General features: G+C 37.4%; 1 protein-coding gene across 9 annotated transcripts in view; it reads right to left on the bottom strand.

Moving 5' to 3' along the window:
* The window catches only part of LOC115217166 (serine/threonine kinase SAD-1-like), a 362,920-nt gene extending 338,535 nt beyond the window's left edge, over positions 1 to 24,385 (bottom strand). For all 9 annotated transcript variants that reach the window (XM_036507077.1, XM_036507076.1, XM_036507071.1 and 6 more), the window contains exon 1: positions 24,045 to 24,385. In XM_036507077.1, coding sequence (XP_036362970.1) covers positions 24,045 to 24,120 — 76 coding nt within the window. In that variant the 5' untranslated portion in view covers positions 24,121 to 24,385. The remainder of the gene's footprint in view (positions 1 to 24,044) is intronic.
* Positions 24,386 to 24,760: the final 375 nt, after the last annotated feature.

The raw sequence follows: 24,760 nt of genomic DNA on the forward strand, positions 1-24,760 counted from the left end.
CATTATTATTATTATATTACTACTATTATCATTATTATTATATTACTACTATTATCATTATTATTATTATTATATTACTATTATTATTGTTGTTGTTGTTGTTGTTGTTATATCAAAGAGCATTAAAGCAGTAGACTAGGTTTTTTTTTAATTAAAAGGAGCATTATTCTGTTTCCTTTTCTTTTTCTTTTTTTTTCCCTCCCTCTCTTAAACCTAAACAAGCAATCAATAGACAAATCTTACATTTTTATCTCCAACTAATGGGCTAAGTAGTATATTTAGAAAAATATTTTAAAAAAATATAAAAGCATAAGGTTATCACCATCGTCATCATCATCAATGTCATCATCATCATCACCATCATGTTTGCTTTTCTGTTTTGGCTTCTTCTTTCTTTCTTTTTTATTTTTTATTATTATTATTATTTTTTTTTTTTCGTTTTCCACTGATGATTTAGGTTGGTTGAGTCTGTTTGATTATCTACTTACCTGTTTAATCCATACCTGTGAGAGGATGGGGGAGGAGTAAAAGCAAATAAAATGCTGCTAATAAAGTCTTGATATTCCTTCACCCCCACCCCACCCCCCAACTCCAACCCCCAACAGCATTTTTTTTTCTTGTTTTTTTTTTTTGTAATGTTTACTATTATTGATTTCCATTCGTTAGATAAGGAAGAAAATGGACATTGTCCATAACCTTTCCAAGTTTTCCTAGACTGAGGCATAGGAACAGCTTAGTAAGGGTGACATACATACATTGAGATTTCTGTTTTTCTTTTAAAATCTTCTGTCATCCGACAGCAGTCACACACACACACACACACATGCATATGATGGGCTTAACACAGTTTCCATCTGTTAGATTCATTCACAAGCAACAGATCGGCTTCATCTGAAAGTAGAAGACACTTCTTCAAGGTGCCGCACGGTGGAACCGAGCTTGGAACCACATGATTGCAAAATGAACTGCTTCACTACATTGCATTACCAAAATATATCATCATTTAAGTCCATGCTGGATAAACAGTGCTTTATTTCACTAGAAAATAATACTATTGTATTGTAATATTTAATATGATATATATATATATATATGTTTGTTCCTTCTCGAGACGCATCGCCCGCTCTGAGATTCGAACCCACGATCCCTTGACCGCGAGTCCGCTGCTCTAACCACTAGGCCATGTGCCTCCACACACACATACACATGTGTGTGTGTGCATGTGTGTGTATGAGTAACTGTAATGACAAGCAAGTCAGGCAAGTCAGTTAACACTTCGAAGTATATTCTATATAGAGAACACCTGTCTCTAATGTATATATATATATATATAAAAGTGTATAATATTTATGCACAAAAGAGGCGACCCTTTAAAGGACGCCTTATATGCTAGAGAAGGCTACCAAACTCAAACCACGAAAAAAGTAGTTTTCTACCCTTTTAATCTTCACAGTCTTTTTCCCCACTAGGTGTAAGTAGCCATGCACATCCCTCAGCAGAAACCTGCTCTGCCACACCATCTCCTAGCATGAAGTTTGAACCCACCATACACCTACCCCAAGGTTTGTAGACCTATGAACTACATGGTGACCCCAATAGTGCCAGTGGCACAAAAAAGTGCCAAGTCTATACTGCAAAGAGGTTGGCACTAAGAAGAGCATCCAGCTGTAAGACCCGTGCCAAAACAAACGATGGATCTTGATGCAGTTCTTGGACACACTGGATCCTGTCAAACTGTCCAACCCATACCAACATGGATTATCGACAATAAATGATGATGAAAAATAAAAGATGATTCAAAAATAAAAGTTTCTTTCTCGTATGAAACAAAAATTATTGCACCTGGTAAAAGTCAACAAACTGGTAGCACCTAATTTCCTTATTATTTCAAGAAAATTTTATCAAAGAGACAGATATATTGATTTATTGGATCCAACTTCCTTGGAAATATGGATTTAACAAAAATGAATGTGAAGTCAATGTAAGAATCTGCTTGACATTTATAAACTTTACCGAAATAGATTAAAAGAAAATTAAAATTCTTAATAGTTTATGCAAATTTATAGACTATTTCAAGTAAAAGTCTTTATATATAAATATATATATATATGGTGAAAAAAAATCAGTTGTTAATGGCAAAAGTACTTTTAAATCTTTATAGTAAATATCAAAATAGCAATGGCAGATGTTCATAAATTGGCGATGAGGATTCAGTTATTTGATCTGCAAAATTACCTGCTCCTGAATAAACATTCCACTAACATGTGTACTCTTAATGAAATTCTGATACAGAATCAGCGCAACACAGCATGTGTGACATGGTTGTACCTTTTGAATCACACACAGATACAATCCACTTGATGCCATGTAGTTACTGTCTACCATGGAGGCGCAATGGCCCAGTGGTTAGGGCAGCGGACTCGCGGTCATAGGATCGCGGTTTCGATTCCCAGACCGGGCGTTGTGAGTGTTTATTGAGCGAAAACACCTAAAGCTCCGCCAGGGGATGGTGGTGATCTCTGCTGTACTCTTTCACCACAACTTTCTCTCACTCTTTCTTCCTGTTTCTGTTGTACCTGTATTTCAAAGGGCCGGCCTTGTCACTCTCTGTGTCACGCTGAATATCCCCGAGAACTGCATTAAGGGTACACGTGTCTGTGGAGTGCTCAGCCACTTACGCGTTAATTTCACGAGCAGGCTGTTCCGTTGATTCGGATCAACCGGAACCCTCGTCGTCGTAACCGACGGAGTGCTTCCACACACTGTCTACCCAGTTTCACTCACAAGGAATCGGTTGATCCAAGGCTACAGAGAAAAGAAAAACGTTTGCCCAAGATGCTATGCACTGAGAGTAAACCGAAGACCTTATGGTTGCAATCTGAACTTCTCAATCATTCAACCATACTGTGCCTCAATAAAAATAAAATGCTGTTCTTAAACGGCATTACTCAACTATAAAGGGATTACCTTGTTATGTTCTGGGGTACAGTTAGGGAAGAACATCATGATCTCGGTCACTTATGCACCATAAGCATGCCCACCTAGCCAGCCGGGTGGCACCATTTGAAAGGTACAACAATGAGAGGAAGTGCATTGTGACAAGCGTTGTATAACAATATCCAATAGTCTGGTTGATACAGTGACATATGTATGTAAATGTATATGTACACACATATATATACACACACATACATACATACACAGACATATATATGCAAATTGTAAACAAATAGACGCAGAAGTGGCTTACCAACCACATGGTTCTGGGTTCAGTCCCACTGCATGGCACCTTGGGCAAGTGTCTTCTACTATAGCCTCGGGCCGACCAAAGCCTTGTGAGTGGATTTGGTAGACAGAAACTGAAAGAAGCCTGTCGTATATATGTATATATATATGTGTGTGTGTGTGTGTGTATGTGTGTGTGTGTGTATGTGTATGTTTGTGTGACTGTGTTTGTCCCCCAGCATCACTTGACAAGTGATATTGGTGTGTTTACGTCCCCGTAACTAAGTGGTTCGGCAAACGGAACCGATAGAATAAGTACTAGGCTTACAAAGAATAAGTCCTGGGTTCGATTTCTTCGACTAAAGGCGGTGCTCCAGCATGGCCTCAGTCAAATGACTGAAACAAGTAAAAGAGTAAATGTCACCAGCATACAAACGGTTCATTTGGTTGCAATCATCCACAAAAACATGTCTGGCCATTGTGCTGTCCATGTTTGACTGACTAAGAGAAATATTACCTTGCTTGGAAACAGGTGGAGGGGTAAATGACAAGAAGAGCATCCACTTGTAGGAAATTTGCTTCAACAAATTTAATCTGAACGATGAAAGCATGGAAAAGTAGACATTAAAAACAATGACAAAACGATGATGATGATAATTTAATATTGGTTTCAAATTTTGGCACAAGGCCAACAATCTGGGGGGAGGGCAAATGGGTTGCATCGATTCCTGTGCTCAACTGGTATTTATTTTATCAACCCCCAACAGGTATGAAAAGTAAAGTCAACCTTGGTGAAATTTGAACTCAAAACATGAAGGTGGACAAAATGCCTATTTCTTTACTACCCACAAGGGGCTAAATACAGAGGGGACAAACAAGGACAACAAACAGATTAAGTTGATTATACTGACCCCAGTGCGTAACTGGTACTTATTTAATTGACTCCGAAAGGATGAAAGGCAAAGTCGACCTCGGCGGAATTTGAACTCAGAACGTAGCGGCAGACGAAATACCTATTTCTTTATTACCCACAAGGGGCTAAACACAGAGGGGACAAACACGGACAGACATAGGTATTAAATCGATTACATCGACCCCAGTGCGTAACTGGTACTTAGTTTTATCGACCCCGAAAGGATGAAAGTCAAAGATGACCTCGGCGGAATTTGAACTCAGAACGTAGCGGCAGACAAAATACCACTAAGCATTTCGCCCGGCGTGCTAACGTTTCTGCCAGCTCGCCGCCTTCTACATGAAGGTAGACAAAATGCCACTAAGCATTTTTTTCCCAATGTGTTACCGATTCTGCCATCTCACCACCTTACTATCATTTAACATTAATCACATCGTGAAACAAACCAAAAAAAAAAAAAAATGAGAAAAAGAAAAAATAATATTTACATGGTTTAACAGGTTAAATAGAGGCAAAATAACTCAAGACGCATTAATTTCATTTCTGCAAAGCATGTTGTCTACAATTCGGTAGTATTTTGAAATTCCTGCTTCAAAACGGCATCAAAAATTCAAACTGGATACGAAGCTTCAACACATTTGCAATCTTTCCAACTTTGATATTCTACCATATGTACTCCTCACCTTTGTTTGTTTTTTGGGCTCCCCACCCCCCATGCTTACAGAATTTATTATATATTTCATAAAGCAGTCTCTTTTTTTTTTTTTGTTTCGTTTTTCCTTTTAATAGTTTGCTTCTAGTTCAGTCACTACCCTTTCATGTCTTGGTATACTTATTCAGGAATAAAACACACTTATCCCAGCTGCTAATTCTTGCTACTCCCACAACCTAAACGCTAAACGTAACATCAGTTAGCCAGTTCTTTACACAGCATCCCTTAGGCAATTACAAGTGAACATTGGTGTGAAAATAATTCAAAACTATTATCATTATTCCAGATAAGTAACACAGAGAAGCAAAAAAATTCAAAAGGGCTGGGTTTTTTTTATGTAGTTCACAGATTTCTCTTTCATGTTCTGGGAAATCTGAGAACATAAAATGTTTTTCTTTAATTATCAACGACAAGAGCAGACATAGGTGTGTGGTTAAGAAGTCTGTTTTGTTTGCACATGGTTCTGCGTTTCGATTCCACGGTGAGGATCTCTGAGCAAGTGTTTTCTACTGTAGCCCCAGATTCACCAATATCTTTTACTCTCTTTACTCTTTACTCTTTTTCTTGTTTCAGTCATTTGACTGCGGCCATGCTGGAGCACCGCCTTTAGTCGAGCAAATCGACCCCAGGACTTATTCTTTGTAAGCCCAGTACTTATTCTATCGGTCTCTTTTTGACGAACCGCTAAGTGACGGGGACAATAACACACCAGCATCGGTTGTCAAGCAATGCTAGGGGGACAAATACAGACACACAAACACACACACACACACACATATATATATATATATACATACATATATATGTGAAGGTGCGTGGCTCAGTGGTTAGAGCGTCGAGCTTACGATCGTGAGGTTGTGAGCTCGAATCCCGGACCGGGCTGCGTGTTGTGTCCTTGAGCAAGACACTTTATTTCATGTTGCTCCAGTTCACTCAGCTGTAGAAATGAGTTGCGACGTCACTGGTGCCAAGCTGTATCGGCCCTTGCCTTTCCCTTGGACAACATCGGTGACGTGGAGAGGGGAGGCCGGTATGCATGGGCGACTGCTGGTCTTCCATAAAAAAACAACCTTGCCCAGACTTGCGCCTCAGAGGGTAACTCTCTAGGTGCAAACCCATAGTCAGTGTCTGACCGAAGGGGGTCACAACATATATACGACGGGCTTCTTTCAGTTTCCGTGCACCAAATCCACTCACAAGGCTTTGGTCAGCCCGAGGCTATAGTAGAAGACACTTGTCCAAGATGCCATGCAGTGGGACTGAACCCTGAAACCATGTGGTTGGTAAGCAAGCTACTTACCACACAGCCACTCCTGCGTGGAATTTGGTAGAGGAAGACAATGCAAAAGACGCTTGTATGTAAAAAAAAAACTGGGTACTTTTTGGTAATCTCACCCCCATTAAAAAATTGGGTTACCTCCCCGCTAAAAAATCGAGTTAATGAGGTGACAAGAGATTGGATTAAAAGGGTTAGATCCTTTTGATTCAATACTTCAACACATTGTTGATGTTTGGCCCCCTTAATAGGAATGGTATGATTTGTTATAAAAATGTTATCAGATTCAGGAGTGGCTATGTGGTAAGTAGCTTGCCTCACAACCATATGGTTCTGGGATCAGTCCCACTGCGTGATACCTTGAGCAAGTGTCTTCAACTATAGCCTCGGGCAGACCAAAGCCTTGGGAGTGGATTTGGTAGACAGAAACTGAAAGAAGCCCATCCTATATATATATATATATATATATATATATATATTATATATATATATATATATATATATATATATATATATGTATGTATGTATATATTTGTGTGTCTATGTTTGCCCCCACAATCACTTGACACCAATGTTGGTGTGTTTACGTCCCCGTAACTTAGTGGTTAGGTAAAAGACACCTATAGAATAAGTACTAGGCTTACAAAGAATAAGTCCTGGGTCGATTTGTATATACACACTCACACATACATATATGCACATACATATATACACATATATGTAGGGCTTCTTTAAGTTTCTGCATACCAGATCCACTCACAAGGCCTCAGTCAACTAGGGGCTATATAGTAGAAGACACTTTCCCAAGGTGCCATGCAGTGAAACTGAACTCAGAACCATGTGGTCGGGAAGCAAACTTCTTACCACACAGCCGTACCTGCATCCAGAACATCCCACATGTCTGTGTTTTTGCATAATGGATAAAAAAAAAAGTGCAACAAGTTACGTTCTTTTGCAACAAAAACTTGGCCACCTGATAAATACATTGGAAATTGAAATCAACAAAATAAATACCTATTTCTTTACTACCCACAAGGGGCTAAACACAGAGGGGACAAACAAGGACAGACACATGGATTAAGTCGATTACATCGACCCCAGTGCGTAACTGGTACTTAATTTATCGACCCCCGAAAGGATGAAAGGTAAAAGTCGACCTCGGCGGAATTTGAGCTCAGAACGTAGCAGCAGATGAAATACCTATTTCTTTATTACCCACAAGGAGCTAAACAAAGAGGGGACAAACAAGGACAGACATAGGATGAAAGGTAAAAGTCGACCTCAGCGGAATTTGAACTCAGAACGTAATGGCAGATGAAATACGGCTCCGCATTTCGCCCAGCGTGCTAACGTTTCTGCCAGCTCACCACCTTAACAAAATAAATACCAGACCAGTGTAAATACTAGGGCCCATATGATTAACAAAATCCTTAGAAGGCTGTTCACCATATATAAGGCGCCACCTTCAGTTCAAAGAGTGAAACCAACAAACAATCAAGATAATGAAATAGAATACTGTTTCTTTCATTTTAAAAAACCAGCACCAATCATTTTAGAAATAACTAAAATTGTTCAGGGCTTACATCAGTCAGGGTTGACCATATTTCTGCAACATCAATGCACAGGCCTTAGCAAGAATCTGAGGGTGACTGGCAGATGCACATGCATGCAAATCTTCTCTTTCTACGCCACTGGTATTTAATCCAAGGGAAATGCTGCTTATGTGGTCCTATGTAGCTTGACATCACTGTCGACTCAAGAGTTGCTGCCAGAATACGATGAGCCTGAACAAATTCAACAAGCCACATTGTCTGATCCTGCAGTGGTTCCACCAATTCACAGACTTGGATGGGGAAGATTTTATTGATTCATCATCATCATCATCATCATCGTTTAACGTCCATTTTCCATGCTAGCATGGGTTAGACGGTTCAACCGGGGTCTGGGATGTCAGGAGGCTGCACTAGGCTCCAGTCTGATCTGGCAGTGTTTTTACAGCTAGATGCCCTTCCTAACGCCAACCACTCTGTGGGTGTAGTGGGTGCTTTTTACGTGCCAGAGGAGGCTGGTAAACAGCCAGGATCGGTTGGTGCTTTTTACATGTCACTGACACAGACACCAGTCAGGCATGTCTAAATATATATATATATATATATATATATATATATATATCATCATCCTCATTGTTTAACGTCCGCTTTCCATGCTAGCATGGCTTGGATGGTTTGACCGGGGTCTGGGAAGCCAGGAGGCTGCACCTGGCCCAGTCTGATCTGGCAGTGTTTCTACAGCTGGATGACCTTCCTAAGGGCCAACCACACCTTGAATGTAGTGGGTACTTTTTACGTGCCACCGGCACAGGTGCCAGGGGAGGCTGGCAACGGCCAAGATTGGTTGGTGCTTTTTGATTCTGGAAAAAAAAAATGGAATTTGAACTCAGAGTGCAGAGACCTGAGACAAATACCATGTGGCATCGCAGCCAACAGTGTAAAGACTCTGACAACCTGCTGCCTAAAAATCAACACTCTTGAAGTGTATTCTAATGACTAACGATTAGTATAAACTAGCAGTATCGCCTTGTGTTGCTCGGGTTTGTGTCAACTCTTTAGAATTGGAATTTTTGAAAAGTAAAAATTTTGCATTATGTAGCTTGTTATTCTCTTTAAGTGAACATTTTTCTGGTTGAAATACACCGAAAAATGGCGACACAGCAGTCAAAAAATCGTAAAAAAATAGGGATTTTTCATACAAATAAAGCACCTTCTTAGTGTAAATAATTTTTGGTGTTAACATGGTCTGATTTGAATTTTTTCTTCTACGGAATGAAGAGCAAGCCTTCTTCTAACAAACATACTCTCAATTTTAGTCAGCTTGCGCTGCAGGGTCTCGGAGGAGATAGTGTTAGTTGAAGGCTACCAAACCTGCCATACACAAACAACTTCAGCTTTATATATAGAGAGATTTAAAACATTTGCTTTTCGCATATTTCTTTCTACTTTCTACCACATGCATACGAGTCTTGAAATTTTGGTGGAGCAGGGCTAGTTGATTACAGTGATCCCAGTATTCAACATGAAAGAATGGTTTAGGGTTTGTCAGAGGAGGGTGTGCAATGGCCATGACCCTTTTCAGGATCCTCTGTTACCTGTAAGAATAAAGGGGGAAGTTATTCTCAGACCCAAGAAATAGCCTAAATGCTTACAAGGGCCAGGTGGTGTTATTAAACCAAGTGATGGATTGAGTTTTCTGCATGATAACAAATGGTATCTTCAACAGGTTTCCATACTGTCCTTGTCTACCAAATTTCATCCATAAGACTTCAGGGGTTGACTTGAAGCTGAACCATCATACAGTGGATTGAACCCAAGATACTGTAGCTATAACAGCAATATTCTTAACCACCCAGCCATACCTATTTCTTTACTACCCACAAGGGACTAAACACAGAGAGGACAAACAAGGACAGACAAACGGATTAAGTCGATTATATCGACCCCAGTGCGTAACTGGTACTTAATTTATCGACCCCGAAAGGATGAAAGGCAAAGTCAACCTCAGCGGAATTTGAACTCAGAATGTAACGGCAGACAAAATACCTATTTCTTTACTACCCACAAGGGGCTAAACACAGAGGGAACCAACAAGGACAGACAAACGGATTAAGTCGATTATATCGACCCCAGTGCGTAACTGGTACTTAATTTATCAACCCCGAAAGGATGAAAGGCAGAGTCAACCTCAGCAGAATTTGAACTCAGAACGTAAAGGCAGACGAAATGCCGCTAAGCATTTCACCTGGCGTGCTAACGATTCAGTCAGCTCACCGCCTTTACCTACACTCATGAAAATTAAGGAACCATGAAACTGACTTTATTGTTCCATACCAAACTACACAATATTTGGTGAAAGATAAATAAGGCAGCAAATTGGCAGAATCCTTACTGTGCCAGACGAAATGTTTAACAGTATTTCTTTTGGTTTTCTGTTCTGCTTTCAAATTCTACCAAGGTTGACTTTGCCTTTCATTCTTTCAGGGTTCACTAAATAAGTACCAGTTGCATGCTGGGGGATGATGTAATCGACTAACCACTCCCCCAAAATTCCAGGCCTTGTGTCTATAGTAGAAAGGAGCATATTAGTATTTTTTGTCTTGAACCCTTTTTCCATATTGCTTTTTATGATGGTCTTATTCATGCCAGGAACCAAGCTGGTATTTCTAATGGACCCATACAAAAATGCACTAGCACCAGAATTTGATCCTCAAAAGAAGAGAAGTTGGTAAAAAAAAACTCCCTATCTTCAGCTTCAATGAGGTGCCCATCCTTACCTATGGTAAACAAAACAGAGGTTTCTCCTAAGTATCTCTAGAATACCATTACTTGACAGGGTGCACAGCTCGTAGATCAGGATGTCTTTCCAAGTTGAGCCACAAGAGATCACAGCTCTGGTACTTTGAGAGATCACAGCTCCAGTACTGGACATGTGATTAGAAATTCGCGGGGAAGGATCATGATATAGATTCTTCAAACTGAGCCAAAGTGGCAGGTGACCTAGGGGTATACATATTTCTTTACTACCCACAAGGGGCTAAACACAGAGAGGACAAACAAGGACAGACACACGGATTAAGTTGATTATATCGACCCCAGTGCATAACTGGTACTTATTTAATCAACCCCGAAAGGATAACAGGCAAAGTCGACCTCGGCGGAATTTGAACTCAGAACGTAACGGCAGACAAAATACCGCTAAGTATTTCGCCCGGCATGCTAAGGTTTCTGCCAGCTCGCTGCCCTCAGGTGACCTAGGGGTATACCAAGAGCAGAATGGTTGGATAATATCCATAACCTCAGTTGATCATGATGGAGTAAAGCGTAATGATGGCTGCTTCTGAAGACGCTACCCCTAAAACTTTCCCAGAAACAGTGGGCAGAAATGATGGATGAATAGATATTAATATTTTACTGGTTTGAATAGGCAGGATTGAAATAACAATCTTAGATCACAGTGATAACATAGAGGATTGATTTATTCAAATATTCATTGTTTGACCGTGGTCGAGACAATGGAATTTACAATGTTACGCCAGACTTCACGGTCCATCATAGCATTACAGAGGTCCTGTTGCTGGATGCCTGTATCCCTGGAGATTACATCAGGGTAGGAGAGTGTGCACTCTCTGGTATCGCGAGCAGATGGCTTCCAGAGGAGAAGAGTAGAAATTACCTCGTTTTCATCTCTACAACAATGTCCAGCAAATTGGACTCTTCTACCTTTCACAAGAGATGATACAGGTGGTAGTTTCCCACATATTTGTACTTTGGTTGGAGGACGCTTCCACGAGAGATTTTGAGCTCTCATAAGGAATGTAAGCTCAAACAATAAAAATCATAAATAACCTAAATTTTTCAATTTAATTTACTATACGTTTTGGAGAATAACTAAATCAACATCTACTGCCCACCGACGTTCAATAAATGACATCTGAGTAAGAAAAAATATAATAATATATTAGCTTATATTTGGGAATAGTTCTTAAGCACCCCAACAACAATAAGGTACTCATTTTGCGCAAGAATTCCATAGCTTTATTAATCCAAGATCCTACAGAAATAAAATGATAGTTTAAGAATATATATGCATGAATACATACATACACATAAATTATATCTACAAATATATATATATATAATGTATACCACATGTATATATCTCCTTTACTCTTTTACTTGTTTCAGGCATTTGACTGCGGCCATGCTGGAACACTGCCTTTAATCGAGCAACTCGACCCCGGGACTTATTCTTTTGTAAGCCCATCTATCAGTTACTTTTGCCGAACCGCTAAGTAACAGGGACATAAACACACCAACATCGGTTGTCAAGCAATGCTAGGGGGACACACACAAACACACACACACATATATATATATATATATATATATACATATATACAGCGGGCTTCTTTCAGTTTCCATCTACCAAATCCACTCACAAGGCTTTGGTCGGCCCGAGGCTATAGTAGAAGACACTTGCCCAAGGTGCCATGCAGTGGGACTGAACCCGGAACCATGTGGTTGGTAAACAAGCTACTTACCACACAGCCACTCCTATGCCTATATATATATATTACTTGTTTCAGTCATTTGCTTGTGGCCATGCTGGAGCACTGCCTTTAATCAAACAAATTGATCCTGGGACTTATTTTTTGTAAGCCTAGTACTTATTTTATTGGTCTCTTTTGCCAAACCACTAAGTTATGGAAAAGTAAACACACCGACATCGGTTGTCAAGCAATGGTGGTGGGACAAACACAGACACAAATGTATGCATATATATACACACACACACACACACACACACACATATATATATATATAATATATATATATATATATATACTGCAGGCTTCTTTCAGTTTCCGCCAACCAAATCCACACACAAGGCCTTGGTCGGCCTGAGGCTATAATAGAAGACACTTGCCCACAGTGCCACACAGTGGGATTGAACCTGGAACCATGTGGTTGGGAAGCAAGCTTCTTACCACACAGCCACGCAGAGAAAGATTTTGCTTAAGCATAACAGTCCTAATAACTTGGTGCTAGAACCCAATGTCCTTATGATTCAGAATAACGTTAGTCAAGCACAAAATACAGAAAATGATATGAAATTAAATAAATGACAAGGAAAAACAGGAATTACATAATCAACTTCATTAGCTCACAGCTGTTTCTGCTGCTGTAAGATGCAATGCGTTCAGCTCTGAGGAAGCCATAAGATGATGCAGAAGCATTAGCTCTAAGTACACTGCATCTCATAACAGAAACAGCTGTAAGCTTAATTAAGTTTATTATGCAATTCCTGTTCCTTTGTCATTTATTTAATTTCACATGTATATAGCAAAATTAATAGCTCGAGAATGCAGTATATCTGTTATTTGATCCAAACATCTGTTGAATTGAATCATTCCCTCTATAAACTACCAGAAGAGAAAAAGTCTTCAAAACAGAAATGAATTGCAAGTATATTGCCTTTTCTTATGACCTTCAAGGCTAAAAATTTCAGGCTTTATCAAGTATTTTCCAAGGCCAATGACATATTATAGGCGCATTTTGGTCGATCTTACCAATAGGTTTCACACTGGATATTAAAACCAGATGTCAGCTAACAGCACAGTAATACTGAGTGCTCTTCAGAGATGACAGGTATGGAATATAAATATATCTTTCATCTTTTATTCGTTTCAGTGATTAGACTGTGGCCATGCTGGGGCACCACCTTGAAGAATTTTAGTCAAACAAATCGAGCCCAGTACTTTTCGTTTAAGCCTGACAGAATGGGTTTTTCACTTTCTGTCTCCCAAATCTACACACGAGGCTTTGATCAGCCCGAGGTTATAGAAGAAGACACTTGCCCAAGGTGCCATGCAGTGGGACCTTGTGTTAGCATATATCTGTATATATGCATACAGATACTTACATAGATATACATAGATACATACATTCATATACACATTTGTATATTTGTACGTGTACGTTTCGTATACATTTGTGTATGTACGTGCATACATATACTCATATATACACACATGCATAAATACAACCACACATACATAGGCATAAACATGCATACACATACACACAAGAGTCTTGATGGTAAAAATACGATACAAAAACTAAATTGGAACCATTTTAGAAGTCCTTAATCGTTTAAACATCCATTGTATGCCCGACCACAGAGGTTTTGGTAAACTGGTGTATATATATATTAATAACATACATAAAAAAACTAATCATTTTATAATAGCAATAATCACTATAATAATAATAATAATAATAATAATAATAATAATAATAATAATGGCTTCTGATCTTAACTGATTGGAAGTGTTATCATGTACATTGTTTTGTCTTGGTATAAAAGATGGGCTACAGCAAATATTCTGCTCAATACCACAGATTTGCTTGTCAGTTGTTTGACCTTAACCAGTTGAGCATGTCCCTTAGTGGCTGACGATATGTGCATCTCTGATCACGAGCAGAAGTAGTGGGGGAGCATCATAGCCATGTGTTGAGAGGGATTCTTTGGGGTTTGAATAATTCACCTCTGGAAACATGGGTGGTTCTTTCAACATCCTTAAACAACCCTTATTCAGGGACCTTTTGAGCGGGATGGGCTACTCAACCTGAAGAAAATTCTAACTGGGCCCCACCTGCAAGGTCATGTGCTGTTTATCTTGATATGAGATCACCATGTCGCGCACATATGGTTGTGATGCTGTGCCTGGTGTACCCTTATCAGACGGGTAGTCATGATGGGTATATTGGCTTCGTATATTTTACCCCAGTGTCACTTTGATGGCATGCACCTCTCTCACTCAATAATAATAATAATCTAGAAACCGTTTCATATGTTGCCTGCCTTGTTTAAATTCTGATTTACAAAGCAACCCAGTTGCATAAGAATTTGGACTGAAATTTCAGCTTCTATTAATTTACCTAGAATGCTTATTGTTTATTTTGAATTAAGGAAATGGCTAGCTTGGTTTGATATGCATTTAGTGCATATTATAGTCCCACTGCGATATTTATGGAATCTTTACTACTATTACAATATATACGTGTATTGTGTGTGTGTATATATGTAAGTATATATACTTATATGTGTATATATACTTATATGTATATATATATACTTATATGTATATATATATACTTATATGTATATATATATATATATATATATACTTATATGTATATATATACTTATATGTATATATACTTATAGGTATATATAATTATATATATATATACTTATATATATATATATAACTTATATATATTACATATCATCATCATCATCGTTTATATATATATATATATATATAATATATATGCATGCATGCATGCATGCATGTATGTATGTATGTATGTATGATGTATGTATGTATGTATGTATGTGTGTGTGTGAGTGTGTAAAAATATAGACGTCTATGTATGTGTGCGTGTAGATAGATAGATAGATAGATAGATAGACAGATGCATGCATACATACATAGTCACACACGTACATACATATAGAGATAGATATATATATAAATGTGTATCTATATACATATATATTTATATATAAACATATATATATCCATACGTATATATATATGTGTATTATGTGCGTGTCTGTATATGCGTATATATATAAGCATATACATATATACACATGTATGTATATATACATCTAATCTTTAAGTATAAACCAGATCCAAAACGATAAAATCAATTGAAGGTCGATGAATAGGGAAAAGTTAAAATAGCTCAAATGCCTAAAATATAAGTGACTGTTGCAGTTAGTTGTCTTTCTCTGTAAGAATAATAATGATAATCAGCTCGTGTTATTATGGAAACAGCCATAAAATATAATAGTATCGTAGTATATGTTAAACCATATGCCCAATATGTGTAGTGCTTTCTCAAAAGCGAGCTTGAACGAAAGAACGAATTAATGAATTTCGCCCGTCACAGAAAAGAAGCTACTTTCATATTTAACTAGTTTGGCTTGTTTGAACAAGACACACACACACATAGAGAGAGAGAGAGAGAGAAACAGAATGAATAGAAGCTATTATGGCAAGGAGGAGGGGGAAAAATAACGTAATCAGATCTGTATCTAACAATTTATCGATAAACTGTTCGCTAAATAGGACCATTCCTACAAAGATAATGTATGAAAAACTTATCAAGCTTGAATGAATGATAAAGTCTCCCCGAAACGGAAGAGAATATAGGTTAACGAGGAAATTGTTCTTTTACAAGATATTCCTTGGGGGAAAAAAATTAAGAAAAGAACAGCTAAAATGGACGGACAATTATTATTTTTATTATCAGTATTATTCTTATCTACCGTCTTATTGGGATATCAGTATGATAATTAGTTATATCCATCCCGTTTTATCCAGGATGTGTGCCAAGCTAAGATGTTGGGAAGCAGTAGTTTGCGATTGATCTCCGATGTAGTGCTTTGCTTTATTATTCGCTACAGTAATGATATTAAGTGGAAAAGAAGAAAAAATAACTACTGAACGTTAGGAATTTTCAATAAAAAATTGTAATTGTCACTCGTAATTCCTCGTTCAGTGAAAATAAAGAGAGAAGAACGAGAAGGAAGAAGTGATTTTTTTTATTATTATTTTGTACTACTAAATAATATGTTGTAACGTTACCAGCCTGTCTTAGTACACGTTACTACGATCATACATATATTAAGATATGTCTTAAACAAAGCAACACAGTCTTATCGCCAGAAATATAATCATAACGTGTTTGTTGTAGTAAAAAAAGAAAAGTTCGATTTTTGAGTACATATATTTATTGTATCCTGTCTCCTTAGAAAATGCATTTTTGTTGTTGTTCGTTTTATCTGTGTGTCTGTCGAATTTTCCATCTTAAGGGTTTCACCACTGACTCACCACCATTTCAAAGATGGAAGGGGCTGCCAAGTAAAACGCGAACTATATGTTACGTCCGTGCAAGCATGCCTGCATGCATACATCCATACATATGTATATACACAAAAGCCTATGAATATATATATATATATATATATCGTTTGTATGCACACACGTCTACGTATAGATGTGCTTTACACGTATTTATATAAGAGGGAAGGCTGAAAAGTTCCTGGTTTTGGGTAAAAGAAAATACAGAAGGATCTGTTAATTATGATTTTATTCGACATATTCCCCCTCTCGGATTCACACACTTATTGCAGTGGTCTTTCAGTGTTTTTTTTTTCTAATCCCTATAAAAGACCTCGAAAGTCCGGCCTCCAACCAGGCCTTTCGCGACACCAAAGCCAGGAACTTTGCAGCACTCCCCCGTATATATTATGACACATACGCCTGAAATACATACACACATTCATACATATATACATACATATATACATATATATATATATATATACATCATACACACACACACACATATATATATATGAGATACACACATAAATACGTAATCTTTTTTTATTTATTTTACATAGAGAGAGGAAGGGAGCAAAAGAGAGAGTGAGATCCGACATAACTCTTTTTCCTGGCAAAAACAGCCAAAACAAATCTGTTACAGAAAGAGCATTTAATAAACCCCACTGCCAAACAAACATCGACAGTGACGATGCGAGTGAGGGAAGCAACTAATATAATAATAATAATAATAACTGCTTCACATCTTTTAATGTATAACATACACACAACATTGTTTGAAATTGAAAGTACAAAACTACACTGCTGAATATGATGATGAAGAAGAAGAAGAAGAAAAGCAGGGTAATCTATGTAGAGCAAGGGGAGATAAGTGAGAAAAGAGGTCGCTTCTGTTCGTGCTTATATTTCTCTGCATCTTTCTTTCTTTCTCACTTGAATGAGCAGAAATGCCACCGGCGAAACAATCAGAAGAGAAGCATGGTGTAAATTTGAGCTCTTTGACATCGAAATATCAGTGAAGAAGAGAGCTGAAGGGGAAAAAACCATAAAACATATAAACTAACAGACGGGGACCCCTTCCCCTACGTGGTCATTTGAACTGCTAGAGATAGCAGCCGAATAACCTTCGAAAGGAACGACACATTGGGAAAATGTTGTTTGGAAGGATACACTGTGTGTAGGAAAAAAAAGACGAGATGTTCACGGCTGGAATACTATAATTCATCAATATGTGATCCATCTCAACCCCTCTACGAGGTTATTTGAACTGCTAGAGATAGCAGCCGAATAGCCTTCGAATGACAGACTACTGTCTTGACAGTAAAAAGAACGACACATTGGAAAACTGTTGTTTGGAAGGATACACTATGTGTAGGAAAAAAAACGGGATGTTCACGGCTGGAATACTATTATTCATCAATCTGTGACCCATCCCACCCCCTCTATGAGATCATTTGAACTGCTAGAGATAGCAGCCAAATTACCTTCGAATCAGTCTACCGTATTGAAAATATATGGAAGAATACATTGGAAAATGTTCGCGAGTAGAATATGTGTGGACGAGAAAGACGAGATGTTCACGGCTGGAATACTATTATTCGTCAATCTGTGACCCATCCCACCCCCTCTACGAGGTCATTTGAACTGCTAGAGATAGCAGCCAAATTGCCTTCAAATCTACCGTATTGAAAATATAAGGAAAATATGTGTGGAATAGAAAGACGAGATGTTCATGGCCCATCAGTCAGGGTTGTCCTGGAGCCAAACAACAACAACGATTAGAAACTTATTCGTTCTTAATCACAATAAATTTCATAAGTATGTACGTGTGTGAGAGAGAGTGTGTGTGTGTGCCTGAACAAAAATGGTCTTCAAATGTAAATTGTCAGGGGAAGAGAGAGCAGAAGATAAATGAGTAAAACACATCATTGTCAATGAGAAACAAAAGCGAGTGTTTTGACAATCTATGCTAGAGTCAAATCAGACAATAGATTGATAAAAAACACATACACATATATATACACACGTGCACACACAATGCGAAGAGGAACTATCGAAATCGTATTGATAAAAATAAAATCAAATTTATTCATGTCAACCGTTCACGTTGATGCAAACATGCTTTGAATTAATTTCGAGAATAGCATTACTTCTGCAAGTTAGATTTGTCAGCGACCACCCAACCAGCACTGAACATCCGGAGAACAATCAGGCAATCAAACATACTTTTAGTAATTAAATTGTGATTTATTTTCCAAACATACATGGATGAACCGACGACATGACTTCTACGTTGTTGTATGACGTGCTAAATAAAACAGCTAAACATCCCTTTAATTATACGCTACCTTAAATTTAAGGTGGAAAAAAGGCTGTTAGATAATATACTTGTACATGACATGACTTTAAAGACACAAAATGGTTACGACTGGAAAGTCTTTGGACACAGGTCTGTTCTATTAGTGTTGACCTGTAGCTAAACAACAGATAGTGAACATCCAGGAAATAACTATACAATGGCACACACTGTAAACAGCCAAATATGCAACTATATAAATAAGATATTCAGTGAACAACTAGATAAACCATATCAGACATTCACTCAACATCTAGTTAACAAACCATACAATCAGACAGTGAACATCCAGATAACTGAGAACCACTCAATTAGACGTAAGGTGAACAACTAGTTAATAAAACAAGAATCAGGTGTTTCGTGAACATCTCGATGACAATCAGCCATTTAGTGAACATCTAGATATAATCATACGAGACATTTCGTGAACATCTGAATAACAACCATACACTCAAATATTCGACAAATTAAACGTAGATTCAGGTAATTGGTAAGCATGGAAATGACAGGTATACAATTAGATATTCAAAGAACGCCACAATAACAATCATATTTTCAGACATAGAGTAACAATATAACAACCATACAATCAGACAAGCGGTGAACATATAACAAGCATACAATTAGACATTCAGTGAACATACATATAACAAATACACAATTTGATGTAAAGTGAACATTCATATAACAACCATACAAATTTATGGTGAACTTAAATATAACAAGCATACAAATGTATATTTATTGAACATCTAGATAACAATCGTACGATTAGACATACAGTGAATGTACATATAACAACCATCTGATCAGATATTCAATAAACATACATATGACAGCCATACAAACGGTAAATATACATATAACAACTATACCATCAGACATACAGTGAACATACATAAGTCAGCCAACAGACAGATGACAACCATACCATCAGACAAACGGTGAACGTACATATAACAACCATGCCATCAGACACAGTGATCATACACGTCAACCACCAGACATTTAGTGAACAGACAGGTGACAACCATACCATCAGACGAACGGTGAACATACATATAACTATATGGTCATTCATAGTGAACATACATGTCAACCATCAGACATTTAGTGAACAGACAGATGGCAACCATACCATCAGACAAACGGTGAACGTACATATAACAACCATGCCATCAGACACAGTGATCATACACGTCAACCACCAGACATTTAGTGAACAGACAGGTGACAACCATACCATCAGACGAACGGTGAACATACATATAACTATATGGTCATTCATAGTGAACATACATGTCAACCATCAGACATTTAGTGAACAGACAGATGGCAACCATACCATCAGACGAACGGTGAACACACATATAACAAGCATGGCATCAGACATACAGCGAACACGCATGTAACAACCATACACTTAGACACTCAGAGAAACATCCAAATAGTAATCATCTATTAGACATTCAGTGAACAACCAGATAATCAGACATACAGTGAACGTAGAGATAACCATGCAATACAGACATACAGTGAACATGCGTATCACAACTATACAAGAAGCTATTCGATAAACAGCTAGAACGACCATGCAAATATTACGTGCTTAGCTAATCATATAATCTACCACAACTGAACCTTCAAATTCAGTTACTGCATGTATATACATATATAAAATATGTATTCACACACACACATATATATATATATACGTATATCCTCACACACACCTTGCTATAATGTGCTAAGTATTTAGTACATGTAACCAATGACTTAAAGCTCAATACAATTATATCACACTCCAATATCTACATCTTTTTAAAATGCTTTGTGTAGTATAGACACACGCACACACCTAGGCCAGTTGTAGAATAATAAGGCTGTAATAATATATACAGAGCAGAATTTATCATAGAAAATAAGACACAGAAAACAACCCATTTAATACAAGTAATATTTAAATTACTTCGTTCCCAATCATTCTTCAATTGAAGTGAATTGAATATTGTGTTGTTACCCTTGTTCTTTTTACGTATTTATCTATCTATTAAATAAAGTACCAGTTTCACACTGGGGTTGATGTAATCGACTTAATTAATCCCTTTGTCTGTCCTTGTTTGTCCCCTCTATGTTTAGCCCCTTGTGGACAGTAAAGAAATATATATATATATATATATATATATATTTCTTTACTGTCCACAAGGGGATATATATATATATATATAATATATATATATATTTCTTTACTGTCCACAAGGGGCTAAACATAGAGGGGACAAACAATATATATATATGGATAGATATGACACGGCTTTATATATTGAATATATCCAAATATACATATTAAATGGTAATATATTTTCTTAGAATGGGCAGTAATTTGTTTTAAAAAGAAGAAAAAGGAACTGAAAATAATTATAATAAATAAATGTATCGAGGATATTTAGTTGTTCGAAGAAAAACAGTGACAAAACTGACTGATGAAAGGGGGGGAAAAGCAGGCGAGAGGAGAGAGAGAGCAGTATAATTATAAATGGAATTAATGGGACATATCGATAAAATGAGGGTAGGTGATGGGGATGAGGATTCTGGGATGAATTGTTGAGTAATTTAAGTAGAATTATTTATTTTATTGAGACGAATTGTTTGTAGTGGGACTGGACAAAGGGCTATGTTTATTTCGACAACAGATTTAATGTATATAAATATGTATGTATGATAAAACTGAGGAGCAGGGACGAGCAAGAGTTGTAATATTCCATGTCGGAATAGACGTTATGGCGACGGTGCTTGATATAGTAATTATACACTTAACACATTGATATTTCTCTGGGAAAGAAGAATTATACAGTGAAATATTGTGTTACATGCAACTTTTACGTTGCTTCGGGATACTGTTTTTTTTTTTTTGGTTTTTCTTTTATTTATTTTATTTTTCGTCTTTCTCGCTAATTGTGTTTTTGTTCTATTGTTTTATCCGATTTGAAAAGTTAACAATAAGGTAAAAATGAAGCCGGTTGACAGCAGCCTGAGAGATAGATAGATAGATATAGAAAGAGAGAGAGAGAGAGAGAGAGAGATAGACAGATAGAGAGAGAGAGACTCAGCCTCTTTATGTGGTCACTAGACCTGACCCGCTAGAAATAACAGCTAGCATCCACAGTCTTCTTTCATACAACTCTACATCTTCTCAAAGATAACATATGTAGTTGCACTTTAGCCCAAGGTCAGCCCTGGTCGAACAGGCGTATAATTAAAGGCGTTTCAGACATGACCATCCGATATTCTTAAGGAATACGTGAGACTACATTATCTAATGTGTCATTTCAATTAGAAAAAGTAAAACAATGAAATAATAAGGTGTGTAGTTTGAGATAGAGAGAGATTTGACTGCTATTTTCTAGCTAGGTGATCGAGCAAGAGGGGTCCTTTCCTCGTTGTCTCGTTGGATGAAGCTAGTCACACATAAAAATGTGGTAAGACGATATGGTCATAGCGAGATCACCTTTGATAATAATAGACAGGCCTGTTCTTTCAGAGTTGACATGGGCTAAGAACCACAACATATATACACCTCCTCTCTCTCTCTCTCTCTCTAAATATATACATATATATACATACATGCACACACACACATTATACATCATCATATATTTGTTATTACATTAGCATCTTCATCAGTTGATGGCCCTCTAACATTACACATGCTACAAGATAAGTGCTCGGATTTTAAGCATAATGTCGAAATATATAACACTTAACTGCTTACAGTTTTACAAAGAATACACAATCTATAAATATTGTTGAAGTCGACTTCAAATGTGGGGATATCTGTCTTTTTCTATTTATTGTTTTATGAACGAGGCTTTAATATACATTAGTGACGGTTGTTGGCATGGACGGACAAAAGGAAATCATAAATGCATACGTATATAGCTTTATACATATACATATATTCATACAGAGAGAGAGAGAGAGAGAGAGAGAGAGAGAGAGAGAAATACGCATACATAGAATTAGATAGATAGATAGATAGATAGATATACAGACAGATAGAGAGAGAGATAGGTAGGTAGATAGATAGATAAATAGATAGATAGAGAGAGAGAGAGATAGGTAGATAGATAGATAGATAGATAGATAGATAGATATATACATACATAAACAGGTAGATAGATAGATATGTAGATAGATACATACATACATAGACAGGTAGATACAGACAGACAGACAGATAGATAGATAGATAGATAGATAAAGTGCATGCATACATAAATACATGCGTACGTACGTATACACACAGAAGGAAAGACAGATGCACGCAAAGACGTTTTTAATTATAAAGACAAGCACCATTAACTGAAAGAACTCAATACATGTAAGGGACTGAATATATATATTTATGTTTATGTGTGTATAGACATGCATTTATGCATACATGTATATATGCATATACTTATATGCATGTATATGTATACATTACATATATATACACACATAGTAATCCACACGCGTAATTTTTTGTTATTATTTTGCGCGTGTGTGTATAGTGATGATGATGATGATGACGACGATGACAACGATGACGGAAGTAGCAGTGGTAGTAGTAGTAGTAGTAGTAGTGGTGGTGGTAGTAGTAGTGGTGACAACGGTAGCGGTGAATGGCATGATGGTGATGCTGAGCTGATGAGGGCGATGATGATGACGACGATGATGATGACGACGATGATGATGATGACGATGATGATGATGGTGGTGGTTTTCATATTGATAGTAGTAGTAGTAGTAATAGTGGTGGTTGTATACCATGAGGACGATGTTTGATGTAATTTGTGATGATGGTTGATATGATAACGATGCTTCTGACGACGATGAGGAAGCAGATAATAATAATAATAATAATATTAATAACATATTAATAAAATAATACTAATAACAGGTACTTGTAACAATCATAATAGGCAGTAAAAGGTGGGTACAAAATGATGTTAGCGATACACGGTATCTGATGATGCAGTTTTATACCATAATATTTTTTTTTTCCAGCATCCTTTGCTCAAATCACTCCTGGTTTCCACTTACCTGTTTGACCTTTGCCTAATGTCTTCTCCAACCGGTATGGTCCGACGTACTGCTCCTCCTTCTGACTATGAGACATCTTGGAATGAAATCAGCTTTTATTTTTGTTGTTGTTGTTGTTGTTGTTGGTGTTTGGTTAATTTTGCTTTTTTTTTTTTTCCAATCAATACCGATGATGAGATCGTAGGGTTTTGTTGTTGTTGTTGTTGTTTTAGGGGTTTAGCAGCTTTACAAGGGATGTAATTTTTCCTTTTTCCCCCTGTTTTTGATTATATATATATATAGGGGTTTATTTGGGCTTGTTTTTTTGGGGTTTTTTTGCGGCGGGGTTGTTTTTTTTTTTTTGGCAGATTTTTATATGATTATTATTTTTTTTTTTTTTAATTATCCTTACTACTTACTACTACTTGTAAAGGAAAAAAAGGGGGGTACAATAATACAAAAAAAAAGCCCTAAGGGAGCAGTGCTAGAGGAAAAAAACTAAAAATGAAAATAAGGCAAACGTTGTTAGTCAGAAGCAGAGCTCCTGACCAGGATGCCATATCTCATGACAGCTCGCTTAGACTCAACAACATTTAGGTAGTCAAAGAATCGATTGGTGTGGAGCGCCATGAAGATGCCGCTGTGGCTGCTGCTGCTGCTGCTGTACGGGCTGCTGCTGCTGCTGCTGCGGCGACGGCGACGGCGGAGGAGGAGGAGGCGACTGCGGCTCTCTTTGC

This window comes from Octopus sinensis, linkage group LG11 (genome assembly GCF_006345805.1).
Source record: "Octopus sinensis linkage group LG11, ASM634580v1, whole genome shotgun sequence".
NCBI lineage: Eukaryota > Metazoa > Mollusca > Cephalopoda > Octopoda > Octopodidae > Octopus > Octopus sinensis.